Below are 12,123 nucleotides of genomic sequence, written 5' to 3'. Positions count from 1 at the left end.
AAGCAACGTACCGGATTAGTTAAGTCGTTTCATTTAATTTTAATTTGATTTCAGTAAGCACAAATTAGCATGAAATTGTATGGCCAATTGCTATTGCCATTAACTCACGAAAGAAAGTTGTAATTTGTATATTGCTGTCGCATGCCATGGCAGAGAAAGTGTGGTCAACATAAACAAAAGTTAATGCTGAATCATCCAAAGAAATTGAAGCATTTCATTGAAGCAGTCCAGCTAAGTCCTTTCAAACTGTACCTGTGATCAAGGGCTATACAAACTGAATTGAACTGAGTTGAGTTGAAGCATTACAATCTAAAGAAAGCACGGACAGCATGTGGTTCCACAGCATGTACTGTCACACTGGTGCCGGGATGTGAGCGTATGTATGCTGGGTGTGTCATGTATGTTTACAGAATACCACAGTGTCCATTGTCAAGCCCAAAGTGTATGGGCTTGTTGAGAACCAGTCAGACCAAGGTGCAACATAAATATGCCTCACCGGAAAAGCTCATGCCAGCTGAAGCTATGTTTTACGGTTGATGGAATGACCAACCTATGTGAGTGTTTTGTGAGACTAATTTATAAAGGGTGCGCAAAGGCTGTAATTTACTTACATTTAGCAACAAATGGAAGGCCTTTATCTCCCACTTTGTCTGACAGAAATGTTTTATTTGGATATGGATTTTGTCACAGAATGGTTTCACCATACAATGTTTCTAATGTAACAATGTTTAACATATTCAAAGGAATTTACTTATTCCTAAACCGGACCGATGGAAGATACACGCTCTGATCTGTGGGGTCTACGAATGCTACCGTGATACAGCATTAGCTCCTTATCAAGCCTTGGTCCTCACAGTAGTCGACAGCCTTCTCACTCAGGTGCAGCGATCCATGTGAAAGTTCACGTTCTGCGCTAATAGATCAACATGCATATTGGAACATGTGTTATGATAACAATATTTCACAGGAGGGAAGCAAGTTCATATGATTAAGATACACTTTTAGCCTGGCGGTACAGCGGTCATTTGTCTGGGAGTCAAGACCATCATAAACTAACATGACTAGTGTGGAGCATCAAAGGAATAAATATTGAACATCTTTTTTTCATATGCTTTATGAGAGGGACAGGAAAGTGGGTTGAGGAGACGTAGCATTTTGGGTACCGAACCCATGGTTAAAGGGGTGATCCTGTCCACGCCACCAGGTGCGAGTGTAGTCATCCCTTACAAGCCGTTTGAAAATCTTCCCTTCTCTGTGCCTTAATCGTGATTCCCGTGCATCTTCCTGCAGCACGGAACAGGCAAACTTGCCTAGTGCGAGTGCACCCTTAGTGTCATCACAAGTGGGCGTGTCATCACAAGTGGGCGTGTCCACCTAGATGTGGGCGTGTCCACCTAGATGTGCGCTGGACAGATCAGCCTACCAGCCTGCCAGGTAGACTTCGGCAAATGTTCAAATCACTAAAACACAGGAAAAAAGATACATTTTCAAACGGCTTATTATGACTAATCACACTCACACCTGGTGGCATGAAATCACTAAATTCAAAGAGTTAGTGGGTCGAATAAACCTCATGAGTGGGTGGATGTTTTCTCCTACTTCTATGGACTCGTCTAACCGAGGAAGGAATATATGACCTCGGCGACATCCAATACACACCATGACACCTGGAATTAGTGTGTCCTGGGGAACCTGTCCTATCTCCACTTTGCTCCTTCACAGGGGAACCGCCGTCACTTCATACGTGTGTTTTGAACACTGAGAAGTAGGACCATTGACATCATTGTTCATTGTTGTGATTTCCGCTACATTGGTCCGATTCTGAAGAATGATGGCAATGGTCAAGCCTTTCACAGAAACTGTGTGGATGGGACAGACTACGTTTTTTTTTCCTCATTTGAAGCTGTCGCTCCTCTCTTGTATGAGCTTGGCGTGACAGTGCCACTTTATGTTGGCGCATCTACAGGGAGATATGCTCTGTATATAAACTCTTTTTTCTGTTTGTTTATCAAGGAGGGAACGCCTTAAGGTGCCGATATCATGGATCCATGTTGTGCTCTACACGAAGCCTCCTCCTCACTGGGTCTTCACTTTCTTGCTTTTAGACCCGGCCTCTCGAAGTCTGGCCTTGTGGGCATAGTGTCTGAGGAAGATACGCACACACACACACACACACACACACACACACACACACACACACACACACACACACACACACACACACACACACACACACACACACACACACACACACGCACAGTGTGTCAATAACAGAGTTACTCAACCAAATAAATACATTGGCTCTTGTTGGAATGTCAACATTCATACTTGACACGAATAATAATGAAGTTAAAACAACTAAGCATATAAATAGGCTGCACTTTACAACGACAGAAAGCATCAATGAAATGAAACATATTATTACTGATTAACATTATGGCTTGTTATGGAAAAAAAAAGTTTTTTAAGAGCTATCATTTGAGCGTCATTTGGCATAGTTTTTTTCAGGGTTATTAATGTTTCCAAATCTCTGCTGCCCTTTTCCACACTCTCTTCACGACTGTCAAACGGAGGAAGAGGAGGGGTGCTACCTGCGCTGATAGAGGTAGAGGAAGAAGAAGAGCTCGTCCCTGAAGCAGAAGAGCTGGTGGGACAGAGACACGCGGTCCGACGAGGAGAGGCAGGAGACGGAGGAGCAGAGGTCCCACAGCAAGGTGTTCACCCCCTGGTGGGTGGGAGGGGGACAGTCAGGACCGGTGGGGGGGAGGGAGGGGGGGGGGGGGGAGGGAGGGAGGGAGGGAGGAGGGAGGAGGGGAAGCACTGCACTCTAAAGGCTGGTTCAGACCGAAGAGGCGGGGCGGGGCTTTGAACTGCGGCTTAGAAGAGGCTGGTGGTGTGTTAGTGAGACGACTCAGTACTTACTCTGTACATTAACACCGTGCCCTGCAGGTGGTCCACAGCCCTCAACTGAGAGAGAGAGAGAGAGAGAGAGAGAGAGAGAGAGAGAGAGAGAGAGAGAGAGAGAGAGAGAGAGAGAGAGAGAGACACAGAGAGAGAGAGACAAAGAGAGAGACACAGAGAGAGAGAGAGAGAGACACAGAGAGAGACACAGAGAGAGACAGAGGCAGAGACAGAGACAGAGACAAAGACATAGAGACAGGCAGAGAGACAGACTCAGAGACAAAGAGACAGTGACAGAGAGACAGACAGAGGCAGACAGAGACAAAGAGAGTGAGACAGATAAACCAAAATGGCCCAAACGTGAATAAGACGGTATAGATGAACGGATCGTGTGTCTCCATTGACTGTCAGTGCCGGTGAGGCCGGGAATACCTTGTGGTTGATGAAGAGTTGTGGGACCATAGACAGGAAGCCCAATGCATAAACTCCTGTTAAAACAATGACAGCTTAGATTTAGACGGAATAACTTCAACTTCTAATATGTGTTGCATGAATGTGTGTTGGGCACATAGCATTTATTAGACTTTAGCGGAGTCTTTAACCCTATTTGGACTGAACAACTTGTAAAAACGGCCTTGTCCCTGCCATATTTGTTCTGCAGTGTCTGATGGTTAATAATGTCCAAGCCTACTTGTAAAGATACTGTGTTCAATATCATCATGAAGTTTCAGATGTGAACTATTTAAACTATTCTTTCTTTCATACAAAGTGGGAGATAAAGGTCTTCCATATGTTTCGATCTGTAAATGTAAGTAAATTACAGCCTTTGCGTACCCTTCATAAATAAGTCACACAAAACACACACACATGACCTGTGTGCGTTTTGTGTGACCTATTTATTCCAATGATTATTATAACTAATAAGCTAATCGGGCTTAGGCTTCTTAAGCAAAAAATTATATGTTCAAGTAGTTAATAGCTTCTCAATCCTTCATTTAGGTTTCATTAGATCACTACTCGCCAAGTTTATGGAGACAGGATTCAATTTTACTTACCAGTTAACAGAATGTTGATTAACCAGGAGTAGCAGCTGTTGACAAAAGGCAGAATTTCTTTAAATAAATTATTTCTTTGGATATACTATAATTAAAAACGGCTGGCCGGCCGTGCCTCTCTCTTTGTTAACAAGAATCTGTTGACGCTCCCTAAACCTCTCCCATTCAGCCACCTTGTCAACTGCGCTCGAAAAATGGCGTCTCACAGTTGCTCAGACAGTTGGAGTGGCCGAACATTTAGTTGTATTTAGTTTTTGTTGCATTCTGAAAGTCCCCCACCTCCTAACTGAGAGGGGCTCAATTATACAAATTACATGAGTAAAATGTTAACATTTTAACGTAGCTTGAACCTGAAAACATACATGAGAAATATAAGACAAAATGCTGACCCAACAGCTGGAACTGTGAAAAAGGCAGAAAAACAAAGCAATTTATTTATTCCCTGCGACCATTTTTCTAAATCCTGTGTTCCCCTGGAGATGGCGCTGTTGCTGTGGTGTGATATCACCCAGAGAAATGACAGTTCTCTTCAGTTATGTTTTGCCGCGTTTCCACTGCAGGGTGCGGTACAGTTCGGTTCGCCTCAGTCCGGTAGGGAGGGGGCGGTATAGCCCAGCGCAGTTCCGAGGTCGCGTTTCCACCGCCGACAGTACCCTTTATGGTAGGCCGGATGTCGATCGCCGCGGCAGCTACGTAAACATCGTAAACAACGTCTTCCTCCCCAAGAATGCAGAGGATCGTCTCCACCTCCTTGTTCGCCCAAGCAAGCCTTTTATGCGACATGTTCATTGTAAAGAATAATACCTCGAGGCTACTGTTTGTTTGTTTGTTTTTATCCCCACGTCGCCCGGAAGTGACGATTCTGTCGACCAATCTACGGAGGGGGTGTGTAGCTTGAATTCTCCGGCACCCTTTCAGGCGTCTCAGTACCCCAACGGAGGAGTACTGAAGACGAGGGCAAAACGAGTACGGCTCAGTCCGGGTCACGCCCACTTTTGGCGGTGGAAACGCAATCCGTACCTCACCTTTGCGAACCGAACCGTACCGCACCCTGCAGTGGAAACGCGCCATAAGTCAGTCAACTCGTAGGCCAGCGTTACTGAACACCTGTAGAGAGATGTGTGAGAGATTTGCGTCTAACCTCTTGTAGCGCAGGTAGACTAGGGAGAACACGACCCCGCCGACACACAAGGGGTAGACCAAATAAGACAGGTATCTGGAGGCCTAGGGGGGAGACACACGTTAAACTCAAGAAAGTTCTAGAAGGAAAGTAAGATGGCATGAAAGCCTTTAACATTCAAGCAGACGAGAGAGAGAGCGAGAGAGAGAGACGGAGAGAGAGAGAGAGAGAGAGAGAGAGAGAGAGAGAGAGAGAGAGAGAGAGAGAGAGAGAGAGAGAGAGAGAGAGAGAGAGAGAGAGAGAGAGAGAGAGAGAGAGAGAGAGAGAGTGTGCGTGCGTTTGTGAGTGTTTGAGTGTGTGCCTTTGGCCTGAATGTGTGCACGTGTGTGTGCACGTGTGTCTGTGTACGAAGACGAACAAACACAACAGAGTTATGTCAGAACGCATTCCAGGATCCAAGTGGAAGATAAACATTGAGGGCGTGAGGTGACGACCATACAATGTAGGCCAGGGTGTGTGTCTTCTCTTACATCACGCAGTCTACCTGGTATGATCTCAACATTTTAATTGTGTCCTGTTACAGTGAGATATCATGCAATAAGGTAAGGAAAAATCTGTCTTTCTACGGAGGCATGTACCTGTGAATCATACTCCGATGTCTTCCTCTCTGCTTCATCCAGTTTACTAACCTGCACACAGTGTCAGGAGAATGTTACCGACATGGGATGTATTTCAGCAGGTGAATAATACGAAGTAAATACAAGAGAGGCTTTCATTACAGCCCAAAAGTGGCGGGAGGTCAGAGCAGAGTCGACGACAGAGGAGCTACCAGGTACAAGGACTAAACAGCGCCCCCCTCTGGTCCACGTACAAACATATACATATTTATACTTTATAGTTATTATTGAAAGTTTGGAGGAATGCCTTGTACATGCACACCCTGATCGAAAGGTGGCGCAGACAAAAAAAGTTACATTCTAAATGTGTTTGATTAACGCAATAATGTCAGGTTATTCAGTATAATATTTCAATTAAATGGTTTATTGTAAATTATGATATGTAGGCTACTCACATGCATGATGGGCCTGTAGCTCTTCAGATGCACATGGATCTTGAATACTTTGAAGACCTTCCATACCTGGGAGGGAAAAGAACGATCAATGATGAAAGAAGCATAATCATAAACATTAGTTTTATGGCTTGATCTGTACGGCCGTTTATAATATACATTTTATAATTTCTGTTATACCTCCGTCACCCTAAAACCACCTCAGTAAACATTTAAAATGAATAGATTTTTTCCACTGAAGTAGGCAGATTGTATTTCTTGATCAAACTGGACTATGCTTCAAATGTATTTATCGTTGCGTGTCCAGAAGGGGAGATCGCTGGGTCAGCATTTGCTTTCCATTGTCCTGCAGAGTAACGCTGCTAGGCTAGCTAGGCCGTAGCTTAGCTCCCGCCCCTGCTTGTCCAGCCTCCGACGACTGAAACAGGGGGGTACAACGGAGCTCGAGGAGAAGAGCTGGAGATTTGGCGATAGACAAGAGGTGAAGCAGCTGATGACTTCCTGTATGAGCTACCTCCACGCAGGCTCCCAGGCCCACAGGAAGCAGCACCAGCAGACTGGTATCCTCCAGCAGATGGACGAAGACCAGCAGAGTGCCCAGGCAACGCCACACGACTACAGAGGACACGGTGGGAAGATAAGGGCGGAAATCGACACTAACACAAACCTACTATCTTTAAACGGTGCGCCAAAGGAACTCGACTGTTGACCCACTGTTTTTAGAGAGATGATGAGGACTAACTTTTCAATGTCAACCCCTTTACTTAATATATATGAGCATTGAATGTCCTATACTCTAGCATCACAATTTAAATTCAACTTTATAATAAGGCACCAAGCAGCCTTAATCAAAATGAGGCCACGAAGCAACCAAAGACGCCCGAAATATCTCCTTTTCCCGCTCTTTGGAATGTGGGCTACATTAGAGAGGCCGCTATGTAGCCCAACTGCCAAAGAAGATCCATTCTTAAGTAAAGAAACCAAACTCTTAAAGCAAACCACAAGTTCAACAATAAAAAAATTGTTATAGCATTTGAAAGTATTTTCACGGCTTTGCAGTTTGAGTTCAGTGTTTAAATCTTGAGGGCTTTCGTGATGGCCACAACAGAGGGCATCCTCTATAGATATTAGGCACATGTACCATAACTTTGGGAGAGTATTGTTTGAACAGATCCTGTTGTGCTCCTTACCTGTCCTCCTTGACATGCCCGCCATGCTCTTCTTCTTCCTCCACGACGTGATGTCGTTTTTAAGGGCCAGGAATTCACAGATGAGCTGCAACGTATACAACACATCTATGAACGCATGGTACAGTACACTGTTCAAAAATAGGCCAATCTTATATACATACGTTTATTATTATTTAGAAAAAACCAGCGCTGTGAAAAGTGGCAGACAGCCACAATTTCCCTTTTTCTTTCGAATATTTTTTCTCTGTTTCATCGTGTGGGAGAAAAAGCGTTGATACCGATTATCTGTCAAATGCAGCAGAATGTATTGATCAGCTGATATGAGAGTCGAAATTAGCATATCTATCTCTATCTTCCTATTTACATTCTGTTTCTTACTGCCTGGCACTATATCTATCCATCTGAGCGAATATTATGGTTTTGTATTCTATTTGTAATGGTTTTCGATGACAACACACCAAACCCTTCCATCCACAGCACACAGACAGACGGGTTGTGTGGTGCCGTGTGGTCTCACATGCAGAGCTGTGACCAAGGCGGTCAGGATCAGCAGGTAGAGGTTGGAGCCCCGCAGTGTCTCCTTGATCTCATCGATGTTCTCCTCTGTGAAACCTGCAGCAGTAACAGTGGGTCGGTTTAGCTCAGGAGGTAGAGCAGTTGTCTTGTAACCGAAAGGTTGCTACTTCGATCCCCAGCTCCTCCTAGATGAGTGTTGATGTGTCCCCGAGCGAGAGACTTAACCCTAAGCTGGCTGTCTCCTTGCATGGTTGACTCTGCCGTTGGTGCGTCAATGTGTGTATTAACCGTTGTAAGTCGCTTTGGATAAAAGTGTCTGCTAAATGCGCTAACAATAAATAAAATAACAGAACACAGTGGACCCACAAGTCTCTGGTGTGTTTCACTACATAGAAGCTGCTTCGTCACTTGACCGGACTCACTTCATCAGGTCGTGAATCATGGGTGTCTAGGCAATGTATGTAGTGGCTCGTTTGAAAGCCATACGATAGGCTACGTGTTTTTGTTATCATGCTCACTTAATTCTGACTGGTGCTAGACCACATTTAAATATTAGCTTAAAGCTGTGGCTCGTCCCACTTTGTTTTGATTGGATTGTGTTTTGATTGAGTCTCATAGTTCTCAAGCATTCGCTTGACTAACGGCTATTGCTATAGAGCCGAATCCATGAACCATAAGACTCAAAACCCAATGAAAAAAAGGAATTGTGCTGATAGCAGCTTTTTAAATGTCACTTGGTTACAAGTGATCTAAAGAAAATGTCAATCAAAAACGGTTTATAAATAAAAAAAATTAGCATAGAAAATATAGCCTATCTTACAAATGAATAGCAAACCAGCATCTCACTCAACACATCAAGACAGATCCGATATCAGGCGAGCGAGAGGGTGAACTGTGGACGGCCGACTGACCAAACTGCCGCAGGGAGTGGACCAGGTCCTGCAGGTGGATCCAGAACCTGAAGCTCTGGAGAGACGTCCCCCGGTAGGACACCGTCAGGGGGAGGTGGCGCGCGCTGCTGCTGACCTCCTGCACACACATCACAGGACGGGCGGACGGGCGCACATTCATCCCTGCAGGGTTGGGAACTTACAGGGAAATCCCTGAAGCGAAGGCACTATTTGCATTTACGTTTAGGGCGTTTAGCAGACGGTTTCATTCAAAGCTACTTACAGGCAGTACATTTGTCAGAAGAAAGAGAAACAACAATGTATATAGCTGTATGTACAGTAAAGATGCTCATGAACACGTCGCTCTTGACTTTGTTCTGTCTAATGTAAATAGATATTGTGTGTGATTTCATGGGAGAGAGTGGATACTGTGTGTTTTGATGTTTGGAGCGTGAGCTACATCTACAAAGATTTTCCGTCCCACTGTTGAGAAACGCTCACATTAATCAGAGAGAGACTACGGCCTACCAGCAGGTCTCTGGCGCCGACGCTGAGCTGATCCACCAGGAGCAACGGGAGGTAGGTTGTCTTCCTCCCGTCCGGAAAGCTGAAGAGCGAGACAAACCAACATTGCATCATATCTGCCATTTAAAGGCAATGCCCCCTCATCAAAAACCTAAAAAAAAAAAGGTTAAAAAAAATGTTCTTTCAGCAATTTGTGAGAGCCCCAATGAGTTTTGAATGAATTATGATTTGATTCTGTCTCATGATTTTGATGCACGGCCAGTGGTAAAAAGTAACTCATAAGAACCGTGCATTGCAACCAGGGCCGTTGCACCAAATCCTGGGCCCCTATACACGAGGTACTGATGGCCCCCCCCCCCCCCCCCCCCGATTGTTGACGGGGGGGGGGGGGGGGGTAGAACGATTGTTGATGGGGGGACGAGGCCATGTGCGACTCCTAACACTATGGGCTGGTGGATAATTCAAATTTATTTTTTTATTTTTTTTATTTTTTTTACCATGGGCCCCCCATCTGCCTTGGGCCCCCCCACGACTGCCTCACTTTCCCCCGCAGTCCGTCGGCCCTGATTGCAACTCTTAACAAAGGAATGGCGTGTATTCTGGGCCTTTTTATAAACAGACGGATGGGGCGGTATGAGTGATAGGATGATTGTAATCAAGCCAGTCCATCATTCAACAAGGATCGGTGTTAACGAGTCCTCGGCTTTTGGAGACTCACACGCGCATGTGGCGTCTCAGGTCACTTGGGAGCCCCGCCTTGTTGAAGGGGAAGTCCGTGGACAGCACCGTGATTGACAGGTGTGGCTTCCAATGGGAAACAATAGCCTCTAATCTGTAAGACCCCTGCTTAAAGGAGACAAACACAAACAAAGAGGGACACACACAAACTGTAGGACTCGTGGGTAAGTCGGCAAGGTTTGATATGCAAAACCGTAAAGTTGCTAGATCTGACATTTGACACCTATTGTGAACAGTTTAGGAAGACATTCCGAAGACACCAATCTTCGGAATGTCTTAATTATGACCCTTGTTATGTGTGTGACTTGTATGTCATTGTGTAAATTGAGGTGTGATTTGCTGCTACCCGCCCTCTTGACTTGCCCCCACAGGGACCACTATGGAAACAAGCCTTTGGGCGTCACCGTGTCGTCCCTCGACTACACACTGCGTACGACACAGTGCGCTGGTCCTATTCAATATCAAAACGATCAAATTAAATCAATCAATCAATCCACACCACATCATATCCCGTGTTACCTGGCGCAGGGCGCCCCTCGGTGCAGCTGTGTGTCTGGGCGTGGTGTAGGTGGTCAGGGGGGCCGCGTGGTGCACCCCCCTGTGGTCCTCCAAGGGGGAGACGCCGGCCTTGTGGAGGTACACGACCGCGTGGAGACTCCCGTTGGCCCGGGTCTCCTCCGGCAGAGAGACGTTCACCTGCCTGCACGGAGGGCGGGGGAAACAGCCTGTGAGACGGCTGTGCTCTCAGGGGGTGTTGGGTGATATTGTGATAGTAACATCGAGGTAATACAATTAAATAAATACATGGGATTGCTCCTATTTAATGGAAAAGTGAATATTTCTCAGACTTCTGTTATATGCAGAAAATAGTTGATGCCAAAAATACAAAATAAAAATAATTTTGTGCACAACTTTGCACAAGAAACGGGGTCTTTTTCTAAACAACCCTTTTGTAATTAAATGTAGAAACTTGTCTCTTAACCTACTTTTCAAACGCAGAGTGCGGGTCGAAGGGGTCCACTGTGAGGATGAGGTTTAGCGGACTCTCCTCCGGGACCAGGCAGGTGAACACGCTCAGCTGGTGAAGACGAGCAGCGCATGAAAAACGGTCTGCAGAAACCAGGTTTCTGGAGCAGACCCATGGGGGCCTGGGTTTGATTCATGGGTGATATTTTACGAACTTTGTTTTATAATAAAGAAATTAGCTCGCAAAATGAACGTAGCCTGGAGGTCAGGAATATTGATATATTTCAGTGTTACACATGAAATGTAGAAATGACCGTAGACTTAAATGACTTTTTAGATGATAGGCATAACTTTCTGTATTGTCCGAAATGTTTTTCGTTAAAAGACATCCATAAGAGTCTGATCTAAGCTTTTTCTTCATTCTGTGTGTTCTCTGTGAATGTGTCTCTCTCAAAGCAAAAAACGCTGTCCCAATTGATTTTATTTAGATTGATTTAGATAGATTCGATTTCTTATTTAGTCAATTAGTTAATCAATACGAGCGAGAGAGGCTATATTATAAACTACCAAACACGTTGTAACGAACCTGTAGTTTTGGTCGATCTGCCAGGTAGGAAGTGATACACTGTTCTCCCTTTCCCTTGTCGCAAGGTTTCGTGTTCAGGAAGCCGTACAGCACCCAGGCGGTGTGACACATGTAGACCACAAACACCCCAAGAAAGATCCTTGTGAAAGACATCCTTTTACTCCCACTGTCTCCAGGTTTGGAATAACACGAGGGAAACATTATTTTAAACCAGCAAAATATAAGCAAATCGAAATAGATAAAATAAAGTGGAATGTAAATACAGAAAAAACCAGAAAAAACGCGTTATAAAAGTACAGATTCAAAAATAAAAGTCATCATAAAGGTTAACGATTAGCCCCGTGAGTCTTCCTGCACTGCCAGCATCCTTCCGGTCGCAGGCGTCACGACGTAGCATCACCAGGAAACCGCGAACCGGAATCCTGCATCAGGACCAGCATCAGCAGCGTGCTCCAACCATAGGCCTCAACTACACAGAGCATAGGCTACGGTAGCTATTTAAATATACAGAAAGGCAGAAAAAAAAGTCAATTCAATAAGCCATGCATTTAACAATGGTATTTATTA

At 45.0% G+C, this 12,123-nt stretch overlaps 1 protein-coding gene and 1 long non-coding RNA gene across 3 annotated transcripts; one reads left to right on the top strand and one right to left on the bottom strand.

Moving 5' to 3' along the window:
• Window positions 1–645: 645 nt before the first annotated feature.
• LOC115545368 (cleft lip and palate transmembrane protein 1-like protein) lies at window positions 646–12,093 on the bottom strand. Of its 2 annotated transcripts, none has more exons than XM_030358430.1 (17): window positions 11,557–12,093; window positions 10,991–11,082; window positions 10,524–10,704; window positions 9,985–10,112; window positions 9,270–9,348; window positions 8,763–8,880; window positions 7,853–7,947; window positions 7,336–7,420; window positions 6,660–6,760; window positions 6,149–6,214; window positions 5,715–5,765; window positions 5,098–5,180; window positions 3,957–3,991; window positions 3,334–3,389; window positions 2,923–2,967; window positions 2,592–2,725; window positions 646–2,143 (listed from the first exon to the last, which is right to left on the bottom strand). In XM_030358430.1, the coding sequence occupies exons 1-17, from the start codon at window positions 11,755–11,757 to the stop codon at window positions 2,077–2,079; spliced, it is 1,617 nt and encodes a 538-aa protein (XP_030214290.1). In that variant the 5' UTR covers window positions 11,758–12,093; the 3' UTR covers window positions 646–2,076. The 2 variants fall into 2 exon arrangements, with proteins under 2 accessions (XP_030214290.1, XP_030214291.1); XM_030358431.1 differs by having other exon boundaries at window positions 9,985–10,109.
• Window positions 5,403–7,950, top strand: LOC115545370 (uncharacterized). The gene is made up of 3 exons (XR_003977082.1): window positions 5,403–5,908; window positions 6,498–7,453; window positions 7,813–7,950. It is a non-coding gene; the product is annotated as an uncharacterized LOC115545370 (long non-coding RNA).
• Window positions 12,094–12,123: the final 30 nt, after the last annotated feature.

The sequence above is a fragment of the Gadus morhua genome, chromosome 6, assembly GCF_902167405.1.
Source record: "Gadus morhua chromosome 6, gadMor3.0, whole genome shotgun sequence".
Lineage (NCBI taxonomy): Eukaryota > Metazoa > Chordata > Actinopteri > Gadiformes > Gadidae > Gadus > Gadus morhua.
Note: the sequence above shows the minus strand (reverse complement) of the source record. Positions and strands in the feature narration are given on the sequence as shown.